This window comes from Parambassis ranga, chromosome 16, assembly GCF_900634625.1.
Source record: "Parambassis ranga chromosome 16, fParRan2.1, whole genome shotgun sequence".
Taxonomy (NCBI): Eukaryota; Metazoa; Chordata; class Actinopteri; family Ambassidae; genus Parambassis; species Parambassis ranga.
The window spans coordinates 18436616-18455952 of record NC_041036.1 but is presented as its reverse complement, the minus strand read 5'-3'; the positions used below and the strand labels follow the sequence as shown (position 1 = coordinate 18455952).

The 19337-nt window shown below is 44.1% G+C and overlaps 1 protein-coding gene across 1 annotated transcript in view; it reads left to right on the top strand.

The window, feature by feature from the left end:
* Nucleotides 1–310: 310 nt before the first annotated feature.
* Nucleotides 311–19337, top strand: part of LOC114448101 (sialic acid-binding Ig-like lectin 5) — a 96256-nt gene continuing 77229 nt past the window's right edge. Inside the window, exons 1-7 of the mRNA XM_028424820.1 lie at nt 311–350; nt 742–812; nt 1595–1966; nt 2151–2471; nt 2547–2825; nt 3261–3299; nt 16203–16421. Coding sequence (XP_028280621.1) covers nt 758–812; nt 1595–1966; nt 2151–2471; nt 2547–2825; nt 3261–3299; nt 16203–16421 — 1285 coding nt within the window. The 5' untranslated portion in view covers nt 311–350; nt 742–757. The remainder of the gene's footprint in view (nt 351–741; nt 813–1594; nt 1967–2150; nt 2472–2546; nt 2826–3260; nt 3300–16202; nt 16422–19337) is intronic.

Genomic DNA, 19337 nt, shown 5'->3' with positions numbered 1-19337 from the left:
TGAACAGACACTGTGACTTTGCATTAGAGCATCATTATTCAGTGTTAAAAGTGAACATGCACTGCAGAATGTGATGACAAGTACGGTGAATAATACTTGTCTATATAAACGTATTTCTATTGAAATAAACATGTCTATTATTAAATTCTTAAAACATTTCATTAAAAAGTTGTAAATAGATAAATAAGTAATTAATATAGATAGATCACGATCATAATATGGAAGTCAAAGAAAAGCATGACTTTGTAAATTGAAAGACTTCCCTAAGTTTATCACAAAGGGGAAGGAACATTTAGCAGACATCAGAGGAGATCGTTGGTCTGGAGCAGAGTGCAGGACAGCAGATAGAGGTAAAAACATAACTGTTAACATTTCTTGTGGGAAAGATTCAAAGTATTTATTGTCATGTATATTAACATAAAACAAACTATGAATAAGTAAAGCTACATAAATGTGTGATCTGCTGTGCAACATTGAGCAGAGAGTGTCAGGGGAGAGAAACAGTACGACACATGTGCAGTTGTTGCATATGAAGGTGCATGAACAGTAAACAATATTACAGTTGGTGTGCTACTGAAAAATGTAAACAGTCTGAGCAAGGGTCCATTGTTACAGACTCCTGTCAGCTGTCGAGGAGAGGGAAAGAAAGAGTTAATGAGTCAAAGACTTTAAAGTGTCAGCTACATGATATGTGGAGATACAGAAGTGTCTTTTTGACGTCTGACTTTAATTCACTTCCAGTCTGCTCTGGATCAGGATGTTTCTTCTCCTTTGGACCCCTGTGCTCTTGTGTGAGATCAGTGCTGACACAGGTATGTGACCGTCAAGACGCAAACATCAGAACTGTTGTTGTGACACTGAACATCCTTCAGAATGTGTTTTTTTCTCTCCACACATTCACACCTTTCACAAAGGAAATCCTAAATTTAATCAATGGTTTTAACTGGAACAAACCAAAGCACAGGGAATCCAATATAACCATGGGGCTGGAAGACACAGGAGAACATAAAAACAGAGCACAGAACCTCACAGTGACAAAACAGAGATCTCACAGGGTACAAGCAAGACAAAGAGACACAAGCAAAGGGGAGGACAAGACACAAGTGAACACAATCAGGGGAGGGCAGACAATCACACAAAGCTGGAAGACACAAGAGGAAGTAAAACATGTTGGAAAACATAAGGAAGACGAGACTATTGAAATAATACAGGAAGCAAGACTAAACCACAGGAAACATAACACAGACACGGGGCAATTAAACACATCATGAAAACCAAATCATACCAAGATAACCAAGAAATGAGGGGTTAATTCACAAAACACGAGAAACAATAAAGAAACAAAGGGTTAAATCAGAAGAAAAAGCAGGATAACAAAGAAACAGTGAAAACACACCATAACAAATCAGATCGCACTAAGATAACTTTAAAATTAAATTACAAAACAAAACAGGATCATGACAGATGTTGTTGTCATCTAATGCTAATAACAACAAAACTGCCACTAGCCTTTTGTCTTCACTTGTTAAATGTCACTGTGTCCTCTTAAAGACTGTCTCTGTCTCTGTCTGTGTCTCCTTCTTTACATGAACAGGTGCTTCAGTTTGGGGACAACAGCACTGTGAACAACAAGGATACTGTGTCACTCTCAGTGAGGGAGAACTAACAGCAGAGGCTGGACTCTGTGTTGTGATACCGTGTTCTTTCACCACCATCTTTACACCCACACATGTCATTTGGTACAAATGTAAAACAGCTGAAGGAAAATGTGACAAGAGTCAATCAGTTCAGTCTGAGTTCAGAGATCGAGTGTCACTTTTGGAGCCTGATGTGAGTCAGAGAAACTGCAGCATCATGATTAATGATCTCAGAGAGTCTGATTCTGGATTTTATCAGCTCAGAGTTGAAGATACCAAAGAGAAAGAAGCATTTACCTTCATTTCAAAAGCAGCTGTCACTGTTAAAGGTATGAAAAGTTATTTATAATCTTGATGAATCATAAAGTAACTTTTGTCATTGATGGTCCTCTGTTTGCAGACAGTAGGAGCTGCAGCAGTTAAAGCTAACACTTATTGTTTCATTGAAATGTTTATTGAATGCTGACCTTCAGACTGTCCACCTGATCCCACTCTGCTCTGTGTTTCCATCAGGTCTGAGTCAGAAGCCCACAGTGGTGATTCCTCCACTGACAGCAGGACAGCAGAGCACCCTGACCTGCACTGCTCCTGGTCTCTGCTCTGGATCTGCTCCTGACATCACCTGGTCATGGAGAGGAAAGAGAAATAATGACTCTTACATCACAGGAAACACCACTGAATTCAAGACTGAGATTGTGACTGCTGGTACACAGAGACACACCTCTACTTTGACCTTTAACCCTTTAGCTGAACACCACAGCACCAGTGTCACCTGTACGGTCAGCTTCAGAGGTGACATAACTACAGAGGAGACTCAGACTGTGAACGTGAGCTGTGAGTACTACAGTGTTTGTACAGTGTGTCTGCAGGCTGTCTGGAAGCTACATACTGTGTGTTTATGTCTTATAGATGTGAAGGAAGTTCAAATCACAGGGAGCAGAAAAGTGACTGAGGGTGAGACTCTGAGTCTGACCTGCAGTGTTGAAAGTTTCCCTCCATCACTCATCACATGGGCTAAAATGAATGAAAGTGAGCTGCAGGAAGACACTGACACCTTCACACAGGACCAAAGAACAGGAGCTTTGTCCATCTATAATGTGACTGCAGAAGATTCTGGACAGTACGTGTGCACAGCTACACACCTGAACAAGACCCACAAGATGAGAAACGTCACTGTAACAGTGATATGTGAGTACACAACCCTCTGCTTTTAACACACCAGAACAGTACTGTGGCCTTTTCTTTTCAGAGGTCAGGTCATTAAACTGAATAGGCCTACTTTCAAATATGTTGGAATTTTCTTTTTACTTTGCTGCCCTCCAATGGTTGTAAAAATAATGACAGTGCACAGTTATTTTCAGAGTTCCTGTTTTTACAGAGAATGCCAACAAGGGGTAATTGATACAGAAACAGTCATATTTAGAAACTCTTTCAGTGTAACCTCTCCTACATGTACAGACTTTGTTCAGATCTTTAATTTGTTGAATATTGTGTCAGAAAGTGAGACACAATGGTGATGATGTCAGTATCACTTTTACTTTTTATTTGATGTTTCTCCTTGTTGTTATTTCTAATTCCTGTTTAAATATTTTTAAATGAACTAAAACACTGAAATGTTCACAGACATCAGGAAACCTCAGATCAGCGGCTCTACAGCTGTTAATGAGGGAGATGTTCTGAGTCTGCGCTGCAGTGCTGAAAGTTTCCCTCCATCAGTAATTATGTGGACGAAACTTAGTTCTAACACAACCCTGCACAACGGCACTGGATCAGCTACACTAGTCATCCCTAATGTGACAGCAGAGCATTCAGGACAGTACATCTGCACAGCAAACCATCTGAACACCACCCTGACAGAAAGAGTCACTGTAACAGTGACATGTAAGTACATGTATATTAACACTGCTTACAGATGTTTAAATATCTTTCTATGCTGCAAACCTTTACCTTGCACCTTCATGCCATTCACCATTTTGAGTTGACACACTGTGTTCTGGTATGTATCTGCAGGGATCACAGAGATCCAGACTGGCTCTGTGTGTGAGCTTCAGTCAGATGTCCTGACCTGTTGGTGTGTCAGTGAGGGGTTTCCTTTACCCACCTTCAAATGGCCGCTGCTGGAGGACCACACTCAGTACTCTGTCTTGACCTCTGTGTCAAAGCAGACAGTCAACAGCACTGTTACTGTGAGAAACCATGGTAACACTGCTGTTGAATGTGTGGCCAGTAATGAGAACAGAGAAGTAAAAGCAAACCTCACCATTCAGACAAAGTTGCCTGAGGCTGGTACGTCCTCTCATCTTCAGCACTTCTGCTACTTTTGACCACTTTATGATATTTTTAGTATCTCTGTTTTATCCTCTGTAGTCAACCAGTGTACAAGTTATTACAAATACACACCTGTATTTTTCATCTTTCTGATTGCAGGTAAATCAGAAAAAATCTTCCAAACTGCTTCAAGGCTGGAAGTCATCATTGCGTTTTTAATTGGAGTCGTTCTGTCAGCAGTTGTTTGCTGTTTGGCTATAAAATGCCACAGGTATGCTGTTGATTTAATTCATTGTTTTGTGGATTATATTTCTAAACATACATTTACATTGTTGCTGCACAAATATATTTTTCTCCAGAAACAAACAGAAAAAGTCTGAAAATGTGGATGAGACTATGGAGATGATAATCCCACAAGGCAACATGCTGGTATGTGTGTTCATGTTTATATAGCTCCTTCTGCTTAAGCAGCCGTCATCAGTTCATTAGACGATCCTTCAGTGTGGCTGAGAACACACATGAGTACACACTACTGAAACAATGTTGTCACCTTTTAATGTGGTCTGACCAGTTCAGTCTCAGTCTGTCCACAATGCACTGTGGGTGTGTTGTAGGCCAAAGATGTAAGGTCATGAGCAATAGATAACTATATTTCATTTTATTTTATTTTATTTTATTAAAAGGTTCTTAACATCAATTTACTGGTTGCAGTATCTTTGAGTTCCTTCCTTCAAGCTGATGAATCAGTGGTTGGCAGTGATGTAAATATATCAGACATTTCACAGTTAATGTGCACATTCTTGGACTTGTATCATCTTCTGTGTACCTGACAGGTACATGAGAATGGAGCTGTGGACAGAGGGACGACAGACACTGAACTGAACAGTGGCCCAAAAGATGTGGAGTACGCCAGCATTGACTTCTCCCTGCTGAAAAGGATGAGACCCAGAGAGGTGGCAAGGAGGAAGCAAGAGAGCACAGAGACGGAGTACTCTGAAGTAAAGAGGCAGGTAAGAGAGGAAAAGAAAGAGGATGCTGGAGAGGAAGGAGAAACATTGGAGAGGAAAGAGGAGGAGGTGATGGTAGAGGAGGATGAGGAGACCAGACATTATGTCTCAGAAGAAGAGAACAGAGGGGACGAGGCCGTGTACTCTAATGTGAAGGAAATCATGTACAATAAGGACTGTGTGGATCGATGTGATGGACTGATGATGGAGCGTCATTGTGATTAATGAGTAACAGTCCTCTCTACCATCTGGCTGGGACTTGCACTATAGTCAGTGTGCTGTAAGCTCTGGAACGCAGCTTTATTCTTTTCATAGCTCTAATGTCCAGGTAGTTGACATGTTTGGTGCTTGTAAAGAAGTTATAATGGTACATATTGTAAACTACAAGCTGATTTTTTGTTCTTTAGTTTTGTGTATAAAGTGTTTGCTGTGTGTTTAGTGAGTGCTCTTATGTGCTCTGCTCAGTGTACTTTGTACACTGTGTGTACTTTACTTTGTACAGTATGAATGAGGAAATGAGAGGGTGTCAGACAGCTCAGATCTAATCTTAACAACTCAAAATGTGAACAGGAAGCCTTCAGACATGATGCTGTGATGCCTTTTTAGTGGATGTTTAAATGAAGAATCATGTGAGCAACTTTTCTTAGATCTCATGCTGTTCCAGATACATGAGGCTATTTTAAAGAGGATGCAAGAAGCTGAAGTTGTCAATACGTGCAGCATAAATGTTTCCATCGCATCCACTGTATTCAAATGGTACTACAACGACAAATACACATACAAATGCAGCTGGAAAAATATGCTGATATGTTGCATTTGAAAATTCTGCACAAAGATGTAAATAGCGGTCAACATACAGAGATCAGGAAGAGTGAACAGGAAGTAAGCAGAGACACTGTGAGTGATTCCATATTAGGTCATGTGTGACTTCTGTGATGCTGAAACCAGAAAGAAGCCTTCACTGTACAGCAACAATAAAAATCATTGATTATTGTTATGAATATATCATACACATTGCTGAGTTGCTATCAGGATGAGACATAGTTACAGAGAGAGCTGGTTAAAGGGCTAATACACCATTTAATAGAGACCCCAGACCCTGCTGTACACCTGTGAGTTTTATTTTTAGAATGACTGCCTCCAGCTGAAAATTGATTTTCCATACTCTCACTGTTTGATCAATGTATGTAAATACTCTGAATTGTGCCTACAAAGTGAAGCAGTCTTGAAGGGAGTCATACTGTCTGTCAGTGTTTTATTATTCAGAGAAATGTACTTAACACCTTTGCCACAAAGACAGAGGAAGTACAGAGACAAGGAAGAGTCAGTTTAAAACAGAGACACTCGACTCAAGAATCAAGAGTCTTTATTCTCAGAGTTGGACACAAAATAAAAAAAGAGACATGCTTACAGTTTTTTCTGATTGCTTAAACACTAACTATGATTCTTATAGCACAATTTCTAAAACTATTAATAGTTATAGCAAAATCACTCACTGAGTTTGCAAAAGTAAAAGCAAAAACACTGCTTTACACTCAATTTGCACTTTTGTAACACACAATTTGCAATTGTATAAATATAATCCACTTCACAGCACTCTTTTTGCTGAACTGTAAACACAACTCACTGCTTTACACACAACTTTGGCTATTTGTGCAAAACTCTACACACAAGTAAAAAAACCTTACACCAAATAAGCAAAACATTGTAGATCTCTTGCAAAAGCTAATACATCTTGCTTAACTCTTCAAACCTTTGTAAAAATGGTATTTTTGTACCACACAGTTAACACAAACCATCATATTACTAAGCACACAATGTGCCAACTACACACTGATGGTATTAACTGAAAACACGTCTGGCTTTTGCTTTCTCTGTGCACAAGGTCTGTCCATGTGAGGTCAAACTTTTGTCATAAATAGTTCTAGAAACACACAGGGATTCAAATTTCAAGTATGAATGTTTATTCACACACATCAAAACAAACACAAGAAAACATACAATTTCACTGAAAGAGAGAGAGAGAAAATCAGTCTCATTGTCTCTCTGGGTCCGGCCACAGAATTTCATCAACATCACATGCAATGTCTTCTAGTCCAAGGCACCGGGGAACATGTCTCCTGGAGTGCCGTATCCAGGCCTGACATGATGCCTGGTCCATATCCTCACATGCCTCCTTCCAGATGCTGGATGTCTAGTAATTCTGTGGAGTAACAGTTTCAGTTTTACATGTACAGTATTGTTTTTCTCATTAGAGTATGGTACTACTACAAAATTTAGAGTGAGGGAACTGTACTAACCCATTCTCATCAATATGTCCTTATGATGCTTGCTACAGTGTAGCGGCTCAGGCTGAACCCGTTGGCAGCTTCCCTCAGGGTCATTCCATGGTTGATCACGTGATACACTATTGTAGCTCTGATGACATCAGTAATTCTATTTCTTCTTACCCTTCCTCCTTCCTCTTCACCTCCTCGTCCTCTTCCTCTAAATTCACCTCCTAGTCTTCATCCTCCTCCTCTTCCTCATGTTCCTCCTCTAATTCTCACTCTTCTCAGTTTCCTTCTCCCTCCAATTTTCTCCACACTGAAGCTTACCTGTGGCTTATTCACAGTGCTCATGCTGATTGCAAAGTGAACTAATGATGTAAAACAGTTCTCACATGTGACAGTGTAGCCAGACAGTTGGCAAAATAGTGTAAATACCAGCCATGAATGTGTGTAGTTTTACTAGGAGTGTGTTGATCATTTGGAAATTGTGTGTAAAGCAGTGAGTTGTGTTTACAGTTCAGCAACAAGAGTGCTGTGAAGTGGATTATATTTATACAATTGCAAATTGTGTGTTACAAAAGTGCAAATTGAGTGTAAAGCAGTTTTTTTGCTTTTAGTTTTGCAAACTCAGCGAGTGATTTTGTTAAAACTATTACAGTTTTTTCTGATTGCTTAAGCACATTTCTGTAACTATTGGCTATTTGTGCAAAACTCTACACACAAATAAAAAAACCTTACACCAAATCAGCAAAACATTGTAGGCCTCTTGCAAAAGCTAATACATCTTGCTTAACTCTTCAAACCTTTGTAAAAATAGTATTTTTGTACCACACAGTTAACACAAACCATCATATTACTAAGCACACAATGTGCCAACTACACACTGATGGTATTAACTGAAAACACATCTGGCTTTTGCTTTCTCTGTGCACAAGGTCTGTCCATGTGAGGTCAAACCTTTGTGATAAATAGTTCTATAAACACAGGGATTCAAATTTCAAGTATGAATGTTTATTCACACACATCAAAACAAGAAAACAAACAATTTCACTGAAAGAGAGAGAGAGAGAAAATCAGTCTCATTGTCTCTCTGGGTCCGGCCACAGAATTTCATCAACATCACATGCAATGTCTTCTAGTCCAAGGCACCGGGGAACATGTCTCCTGGAGTGCCGTATCCAGGCCTGACATGATGCCTGGTCCATATCCTCGCATGCCTCCTTCCAGATGCTGGATATCTAGTAATTCTATGGAGTAACAGTTTCAGTTTTACATGTACAGTATTTTTCTCATTAGAGTATGGTACACCTACAAAACAGTTCCCTCACAAAAGTGTGAGGGAACTGTACTAACCGATTCTCATCAATATGTCCTTATGATGCTTGCTACAGTGTAGCGGCTCAGGCTGAACCCGTTGTCCAGCTTCCCTCAGGGTCATTCCATGGTTGATCACATGATCCACTATTGTAGCTCTGATGACATCAGTAATTCTATTTCTTCTTACCCTTCTTCCTTCCTCTTCACCTCCTCGTCCTCTTCCTCTAAATTCACCTCCTAGTCTTCGTCCTCCTCCTCTTCCTCTTCCTCCTCCTCCTCTTCCTCATGTCCCCATCCTCCTCTAATTCTCTCTCTTCTCAGTCTCCTTCTCCCTCCATTGTTCTCCACACTGAAGCTTACCTGCGGCTTATTCACAGTGCTCATGCTGATTGCAAAGTGAACTAATGATGTAAAACAGTTCTTGTCAGGGTTTTGTGAGGAGCGGACACAGTTGCAGGACGCAGAGCAGTTTAGATGTTCAAAAAAGTCTTTATTTAAAGGCCAGGAGGGTAAAACAATACAAACTAAAAATCACACTACACGTGGCAAAACTAGAAAAGCAAAAACTAGGATTCTAGCAAGGATTCAAGGCAGGGTTCAAAAACATAACATAAACAGAGAAACTACCTGGAGCGAAGCATGGCATGGCAAGGACGAGACATGGAGTGACACAAAGCCCACACAGACGAGACGAACTAGCAAGAACAAAGGGGAAGACACAGACTATATACAAAGGGACCAGGGAAGACAACGAGGCACAGGTGACACACATGAGGGCAGGGCTGGTAATCATACAAGGAGGGAAAACACAGGAAGCAAAACTCAAGACAATACACAGGGAGGACAGGACTACCAAAGTAAAACAGGAAACACAAGACTAGACAACTAAACACAAACCCAGGAAAACAAAACACCTGAACTACAGGAAAACAACAATAACTAAGCACAGATTAAACTAAAAACCCAAAACAAGGAAAACAAAACCATAAATAAACACCAGTCACCAGGACATGGTTGAGGACCCTCCGGGGTCCGGGCGGAAGCCCACCAGCGAAGACGAGGCTGCGGACCCTCCGGGGTCCGGGCAGAACACCAGCGCCGAAGACGAGGCTGCGGACCCTCCGGGGTCCGGGCAGAACACCAGCGCCGAAGACGAGGCTGCGGACCCTCCGGGGTCCGGGCAGAACACCAGCGCCGAAGACGAAGCAGAAGACCCTCCAGGGTCCGGACAGGAAGCCAGAGCCGAAGACGAAGCAGAAGACCCTCCAGGGTCCGGACAGGAAGCCAGAGCCGAAGACGAAGCAGAAGACCCTCCAGGGTCTAGAGAGGAAGCCAGAGCTGAAGACGAAGCAGAAGACCCTCCAGGGTCCAGACAGGAAGCCAGAGCCGAAGACGAGGCAGGGGACCCTCCAGGGTCCAGACAGGAAGCCAGAGCCGAAGACGAGGCAGGGGACCCTCCAGGGTCCAGACAGGAAGCCAGAGCCGAAGACGAGGCAGGGGACCCTCCAGGGTCCCGACAGGAAACCAGAGCGGGGGACCCTCCAGGGTCCCGACAGGAAACCATAGCGGGGGACCCTCCAGGGTCCCGACAGGAAACCAGAGCGGGGGACCCTCCAGGGTCCCGACAGGAACCAAAGGCTGGGCCCCCGTTCTGGGTCAAGGCGTGGACCCAGATCTGATGACCCTCCAGGGTCAAGGCTGGATGCACCCCCAGCATCCAGACAGGTGACCTCCAGTGTCTCTGCCACCCCTGTCTTGGCAGGAAGTCCTCTGCGGGGGGCACTGGAGGTCTCTGGGGCAGGCGGCGCCGTCTGGGGCCCGCCCTCTGGCCGAGACGGGAGGAGCGACGCCGTCTGGAGCGACGCCGTCTGGAGCGACGCCGTCTGGAGCGACGCCATCTGGAGCCCGCCCTCTGGCCGAGACAGGAGGAGCGACGCCGTCTGGAGCCCGCCCTCTGGCCGAGACAGGAGGAGCGACGCCGTCTGGAGCCCGCCCTCTGGCCGAGACAGGAGGAGCGACGCCGTCTGGAGCCCGCCCTCTGGCGGCACCGGAAGGGATGACGACATCTGGTGCCCGCCCCCGGGCGGCACCGGAAGGGATGACGACGTCTGGTGCCCGCCCCCGGGCGGCACCGGAAGGGATGACGACGTATGGTGCCCGCCCCCGGGCGGCACCGGAAGGGATGACGACGTCTGGTGCCCGCCCTGTGACTGGACCAGTCGCTGGGGCTGAGAGTCCTTCTGGGTCAGGGCGTGGACCCAGATCTGATGACCCTCCAGGGTCAAGGCTGGATGCACCCCCAGCATCCAGACAGGTGACCTCCAGTGTCTCTGCCACCCCTGTCTTGGCAGGAAGTCCTCTGCGGGGGGCACTGGAGGTCTCTAGGGCAGGCGGCGCCGTCTGGGGCCCGCCCTCTGGCCGAGACGGGAGGAGCGACGCCGTCTGGAGCGACGCCGTCTGGAGCCCGCCCTCTGGCCGAGACAGGAAGAGCGACACCGTCTGGAGCCCGCCCTCTGGCCGAGACAGGAGGAGCGACGCCGTCTGGAGCCCGCCCTCTGGCCGAGACAGGAGGAGCGACGCCGTCTGGAGCCCTCCCTCTGGCGGCACCGGAAGGGATGACGACGTCTGGTGCCCGCCCCCGGGCGGCACCGGAAGGGATGACGACGTCTGGTGCCCGCCCCCGGGCGGCACCGGAAGGGATGACGTCGTCTGGTGCCCGCCCCCGGGCGGCACCGGAAGGGATGACGACGTCTGGTGCCCGCCCTCTGGCCGAGACGGGAGGAGCGATGACGCCGTCTGGAGCCCGCCCTCTGGCCGTGACGGGAAGAGCGACGCCGTCTGGAGCCCGCCCTCTGGCCGAGACGGGAGGAGCGATGACGCCGTCTGGAGCCCGCCCTCTGGCCGAGACGGGAGGAGCGATGACGCCGTCTGGAGCCCGCCCTCTGGCGGCCCCGGAAGGGATGGCGTCGTCTGGAGCCCGCCCTCTGGCGGCCCCGGAAGGGATGGCGTCGTCTGGAGCCCGCCCTCTGGCGGCCCCGGAAGGGATGGCGTCGTCTGGAGCCCGCCCTCTGGCGGCCCCGGAAGGGATGGCGTCGTCTGGAGCCCGCCCCTGGGCGGCCCCGGAAGGGATGGCGTCATCTGGAGCCCGCCCTCAGGAGTTGGGGCTGAGTCGAGGACTGGGCGGGGAAACCAGGAGGGCAGCATGGGGGCCACGGGCGCCGGGAACTTCTCCATATCTGTGAACGCCCTGGCATAATGGAGGTGGAGCCAAGGGTTAGCGCTCAACGCTAGGTCCATCTTGACTTTAAGTTCCTCCTTGGCCTTCCATACACTCCCCAGTATCTGGAGCACAGTTATCTGGTGGTTAGTCCACTGCCACGCCTCCTCCCTGTCCGTTGGAGGTGATGGCAGGTTATCCACCAGGGCCAGCTCTGCCTGGAGCTTCCTCCTGAGCTGGTTCATCAGGCTCCAGATTATAGCGAGCTCAGAAGGGGTCACCTCCCGGCTCCGGCTAGTAATAGCCGAAAGTTCCTGCTCTGCGTTTGCTGTGTCCATTGTTGGCTAGTTCGTTCTGTCAGGGTTTTGTGAGGAGCGGACACAGTTGCAGGACGCAGAGCAGTTTAGATGTTCAAAAAAGTCTTTTATTTAAAGGCCAGGAGGGCAAAACAATGCAAACTAAAAATCACACTACACGTGGCAAAACTAGAAAAGCAAAAACTAGGATTCTAGCAAGGATTCAAGGCAGGGTTCAAAAACATAACATAAACAGAGAAACTACCTGGAGCGAAGCATGGCATGGCATGGCAAGGACGAGACATGGAGTGACACAAAGCCCACGCAGACGAGACGAACTAGCAAGGACAAAGGGGAAGACACAGACTATATACAAAGGGACCAGGGAAGACAACGAGGCACAGGTGACACACATGAGGGCAGGGCTGGTAATCATACAAGGAGGGAAAACACAGGAAGCAAAACTCAAGACAATACACAGGGAGGACAGGACTACAAAAGTAAAACAGGAAACACAAGACTAGACAACTAAACACAAACCCAGGAAAACAAAACACCAGAACTACAGGAAAACAACAATAACTAAGCACAGATTAAACTAAAAACCCAAAACAAGGAAAACAAAACCATAAATAAACACCAGGTCTTGACAGTTCTCACATGTGACAGTGTAGCCAGACAGTTGGCAAAATAGTGTAAATTGATTTTGCATTCAGAAAACACTGTAACATGGCCAACTTTACAGCAGACATCAACATCAGCGTGCTAAAGAAACAGTTTTGGTCTCTGTTTTTGTGACTACTGTATTTATATGCATTTTAAAACCTTTGGGATTTGGTTCTTTTCTTTTAGGTTTACACACAATAAGTGTCTTTCCTTCACCTGCGCCCACTTTGCAGCTGTGTGAGCTCCTAGGGGATAAACAAAGTCATTATCAATTGATTACAACCAAAGTGGAAACAGGCATGTAGCATGTTAGCTCTATGTTATCGTACTTCACCATCCAGTTAAAAATGACTAAGTGTGATCAACAAGCCATCACACACTGGCACTGATACCATATAAGGCCAAATAACACCAGCTGAACAGACACTGTGTGTTGCATTAGAGCATCATTATTCAGTGTTAAAAGTGAACATACACTGCAGAATGTGATGACAAGTACGGTAAATAATACTTGTCTATATAAACGTATTTCTATTGAAATAAACATGTCTATTATTAAATTCTTAAAACATTTCATTAAAAAGTTGTAAATAGATCAATTAAAGTAATTAATATAGATAGATCACGATCATAATATGGAAGTCAAAGAAAAGCATGACTTTGTAAATTGAAAGACTTCCCTAAATTTATCACAAAGGGGAAGGAACATTTAGCAGACATCAGAGGAGATCGTTGGTCTGGAGCAGAGTGCAGGACAGCAGATAGAGGTAAAAACATAACTGTTAACATTTCTTGTGGGAAAGATTCAAAGTATTTATTGTCATGTATATAAACATGAAAGAAACTATGAATAAGTAAAGCTATATACATAAATGTGTGATCTGCTGTGCAACATTGAGCAGAGAATGTCAGGGGAGAGAAACAGTATGACACACGTGCAGTTGTTGCATATGAAGGTGCATGAACAGTAAACAATATTACAGTTGGTGTGCTACTGAAAAATGTAAACAGTCTGAGCAAGGGTCCATTGTTACAGACTCCTGTCAGCTGTCGAGGAGAGGGAAATAAAGAGTTGAGTCAAAGACTTTAAAGTGTCAGCTACATGATATGTGGAGATACAGAAGTGTCTTTTTAACGTCTGACTTTAATTCACTTCCAGTCTGCTCTGGATCAGGATGTTTCTTCTCCTTTGGACCACTGTGCTCTTGTGTGAGATCAGTGCTGACACAGGTATGTGACCGTCAAGACGCAAACATCAGAACTGTTGTTGTGACACTGAACATCCTTCAGAATGTGTTTTTTTCTCTCCACACATTCACACCCTTCACAAAAGAAATCACAATTTTAATCAATGGTTTTAACTGGAACAAACCAAAGCACAGGTAATCCAATATAACCATGGGGCTAGAAGACACAGGAGGAAGTAAAACATGTGGGAAAACACAAGGAAGACGAGACTATTGAAATAAAACAGGAAGCAAGACCAAACCACAGGAAACATAACACAGACACGGGGCAATTAAACACATCATGAAAACCGAATCATACCAAGATAACCAAGAAGTGAGGGGTTAATTCACAAAACACGAGAAACAATAAAGAAACAAAGGGTTAAATCAGAAGCAAACACAGGATAACAAAGAAAGAGTGAAAACACACCATACCAAATCAGATCGCACTAAGATAACTTTAAAATTAAATTACAAAACAAAACAGAATCATGACAGATGTTGTTGTCATCTAATGCTAATGACAACAAAACTGCCACTAGCCTTTTGTCTTCACTTGTTAAATGTCATTGTGTCCTCTTAAAGACTGTCTCTGTCTCTGTCTCCTTGTTTACATGAACAGGTGCTTCAGTTTGGGGAAAACAGCACTGTCCACAAGAAGGATACTGTGTCACTCTCAGTGAGGGAGAACTAACAGCAGAGGCTGGACTCTGTGTTGTGATACCGTGTTCTTTCACCACCATCTTTACACCCAAACATGTCATTTGGTCCAAATGTAAAACAGCTGAAGGAAAATGTGACAAGAGTCAATCAGTTCAGTCTGAGTTCAGAGGTCGAGTGTCACTTTTGGAGCCTGATGTGAGTCAGAGAAACTGCAGCATCATGATTAATGATCTCAGAGAGTCTGATTCTGGACTTTATCAGCTCAGAGTTAATGGTACCGATGCATTTACCTTCACTTCAAAAGCAGCTGTCACTGTTAAAGGTATGAAAAGTTATTTATAATCTTGATGAATCCTAAAGTAACTTTTGTCATTGATGGTCCTCTGTTTGCAGACAGTAGGAGCTGCAGCAGTTAAAGCTAACACTTATTGTTTCATTGAAATGTTTATTGAATGCTGACCTTCAGACTGTCCACCTGATCCCACTCTGCTCTGTGTTTCATCAGGTCTGAGTCAGAAGCCCACAGTGGTGATTCCTCCACTGACAGCAGGACAGCAGAGCACCCTGACCTGCACTGCTCCTGGTCTCTGCTCTGGATCTGCTCCTGACATCACCTGGTCATGGAGAGGAAAGAGAAATAATGACTCTTACATCACAGGAAACACCACTGAATTCAAGACTGAGAATGTGACTGCTGGTACACAGAGACACACCTCGGCTTTGACCTTTAACCCTTTGCCTAAACACCACAGCACCAGTGTCACCTGTACGATCAGCTTCAGAGGTGACATAACTACAGAGGAGACTCAGACTGTGAACGTGAGCTGTGAGTACTACAGTGTTTGTACAGTGTGTCTGCAGGCTGTCTGGAAGCTACATACTGTGTGTTTCTGTCTTATAGATGTGAAGGAAGTTCAAATCACAGGGAGCAGAAAAGTGACTGAGGGTGAGACTCTGAGTCTGACCTGCAGTGTTGAAAGTTTCCCTCCATCACTCATCACATGGGCTAAAATGTCTGAAAGTGATCTGCAGGAAGACACTGACACCTTCACACAGGACCAAAGAACAGGAGCTTCGTCCATCTATAATGTGACTTCAGAAGATTCTGGACAGTACGTGTGCACAGCTACACACCTGAACAAGACCCACAAGATGAGAAACGTCACTGTAACAGTGATATGTGAGTACACAACCCTCTGCTTTTAACAAACCAGACCAGTACTGTGGCTTTTTCTTTTCAGAAAAGGCCACAGTAATTAAATCATTAAACTGAATAGGCCTACTTTCAAATATGTTGGAACTTTTTTACTTTGCTGCCCTCCAGTGGTTGTAAAAATAATGAGTGCACAGAGTTATATTCAGAGTTCCTGTTTTTACAGAGAATGCCAACAAGGGGTAATTGATATACAAACAGTCATATTTAGAAACTCTTTGAGTGTAACCTCTCCTACAAGTACAGACTTTTATTTGTTGAATATTGTGTCAGAACGTGAGACACAGTGGTCATGATGTCAGTATCACTTTTACTTTTTATTTGATTTTTCTCCTTTATTTACTGTTTAAATATTTTTAAATGAACTAAAATGCTGAAATGTTCACAGACATCAGGAAACCTCAGATCAGCGGCTGTACATGAGGGAGATGTTCTGAGTCTGACCTGCAGTGCTGAAAGTTTCCCTCCATCAGTTATTATGTGGACTAAACTTAGTTCTAACACAACCCTGCACAACGGCACTGGATCAGCTACACTAGTCATCCCTAATGTGACAGCAGAGCATTCAGGACAGTACATCTGCACAGCAAACCATCTGAACACCACCCTGACAGAAAGAGTCACTGTAACAGTGACATGTAAGTACACAACTTTGTATATTAAAAAACAAACTTCTGTCAAACAGGGATACAGAAGTATAGATGGAGACTGGAACTCCCTTTTTTTAGTGTGTTCATGAAATTCAGAGTTTGTTTTACATGGATCACAGAGATGCAGACTGGCTCTGTGTGTGAGCTTCAGTCAGATGTCCTGACCTGTTGGTGTGTCTGTATTTTTAGTACCTGGATCTTTCTATTCTGTATTATATGTAAGCTTTTATATCTAATATCTGTAACACATCTGGTCTTCCATTAGATGCTGGACCTCAGCGTGGAGTCCTTCCCTGGATTGTTGCTGGTGTGTCTCTCACTGTGAATGTTCTCTGCATCATCTGCATATGGAGTCTTTGGTATGTTACTGCTTGTGTGTTTAATGTGTTGAAGCCTTTAATGCACTGGACACTTTTAAATAACAATAATAACAATGTTGTTTCTCCTCTTTGAAGGAACACAAGAAAAAAGGTCAAACCAAATCAACAGAGTGTACATGTCAATACAGAAAGCAGAGACATCAGAGTATGATGTCATCACCCCGTATCAGACATGAAGGTGGACAATTGTTAATGATACTTTGGCAGCATCATTCAGTTTCTAGTCTGTTATACTTTAACATGTAATATCTGCGTGTGTTATTCCTACAGTAATTAGCACCTCTTTGTTCATCTTTTTATTATTAGTTTTTTATATTGCATTGAAAATATGCTACTTTTCTTTAATTAAACAACAACTCAAGCAACCACTGTTCTATCTATCTATCTTCTTGGCAAAAATAAAGATTCTGAAAAGACTCTGAAATGACTGTTATTGTAAATAAAGACACAGCAGATGATTGTCTGACACATGCAAGCATATATTGCATTAAAGTGCATTCATCAGCAAAATACAATGTACTCCTGGTCTCCGGATTGTACCAAGATTGGCCACTTTGCCACATTTGAATATCTCTCCTTTGTTGTAAGAAACAACCTGCCTTTTTATGTGTTTTAATTTACAGACCTCCTAACTAATGTTATTCAGGAATTTGCACATTTTTTATCAATCATTAAGGTCAGATATGACAGGGTAATCATTTTAAGGGATTTTAACATTCACGTTTGTTGTCCTACTTCTTCTTTGCTTGCCTTCAACTTCATTAAACTGCTACAATCTTTTCATCTGAACCAACATGTAAAATCCCCCAGCCAAAGGTCACATTTTGGATCTTGTGATCTCAAACTGTGTTGCTGTAGAACAGGTATCTCTAACAGCATTTCCTGTCACTGATCACAGTTCAGTGCAGTTCCAAATTCCACTCCTTCCTGACCATAAACCTATCAAAAAAATCCACTCTCGCCCCCTGAGCTCACTCTCTGCCCCGATTTTCTGTCAAGCTTTTATTAATAAATGGGGAATCTGAAAAGGAAAACAGCAGCACAGTTGAGGAGCGGGTTAGAAATTTTAAAAGCACTTGCTCTTGCATTTTAGACTCTATAGCTCCGGCTAGATGTAAAGTTTTAAAGCCCGCAGTGTGGTGTGTGGTAAGTAGGGATGTCCCGATCAGGTTTTTTTGCCTTTGAGTCCGAGTCCGAGTCATTTGATTTTGAGTATCTGCCGATACCGAGTCCCGATCCGATACTTTGCTACTACTCTGTTATGATAACAGATTTTGCTGGGTGATTAATTGCCAAGAGAAATTAATGCGATAATCGATAATATTGTCGTTTTGAGACCATGTTCAACTAATATAATGATAACGACATATAATGCAAGTACACCCTTTCAAAGATCAATAAACTTTCATTTCACCTACCAGCACCTGAGGAAAAGGTCTACTACAGCAGATGTCTGTCTGAAGACGCCGTAAAGCAGTTTAGGACAGCAACACTGCAGACACACTACACTCAGTCTTAAACAGGATTGCTCCACTGAAGAAGAAGAAAACTACAAACCAGAAGAGGCTAGCTCCGTGGTACAACTCAAACATCCGATCACTGAAACGGATTACACGTAGGATGGAGAGGATGTGGCAGTCCTCTAAATCAGATGACTCCCGGAGGATCTGGAGAGACAGTCTGCTGACGTATAAGAAGGCCCTTCGTAAAGCCAGGACAGCCTACTATTCATCACTAATAGAAGAAAACAAGAACAACCCGCGCTTTCTCTTTAACGCCGTGGCCAGGCTGACAAAGAGCCACAGCTCTGTGGATCCTCGCATTCCTGCAGCTCTTAGTAGTGAAGACTTCATGAGCTTCTTCACTGATAAAATCACCACTATTAGAGGACAAATCAACCACAATTTCTCTGTGACCGCTGAGGATACACCGCCACTTCTGGAAACGGATCCTGATCTAACTCTGGACTGCTTCGCGCCCATCGGCCTCCCTGAGCTGACCACCAGCATCAGCAAGTCTAAACCTACTACCTGTCTTCTGGATCCGATCCCTTCACAGCTCCTCAAGGATGCTATTCCTCTGATCGGAGACTCTATATTAGGACAGATCAACTTGTCTCTGGGAACAGGATATGTACCACAGGCTTTTAAAACTGCTGTGATCATTCCGATACTTAAAAAACCTTCACTGGACCCGGACGTCCTAGGAAACTACAGACCGATCTCCAACCTCACCTTTATCTCCAAACTACTCGAAAGAGCTGTTGTAAGTCAGCTAAACGACCACCTGTGTAGTAACAGTCTGTTTGATGCTTTCCAGTCTGGTTTCAGAGCCCATCACAGCACAGAAACAGCACTGCTTAAAGTCACCAATGACCTCCTCATGGCATCGGACCGGGGTCTCGTCTCTGTACTCGTTCTACTGGATCTCAGTGCTGCCTTCGACACCGTAGACCATCGCATCCTGCTACACAGATTGGAACACGAGATCAGGATTACAGGAACAGCACTGCGCTGGTTTAAAT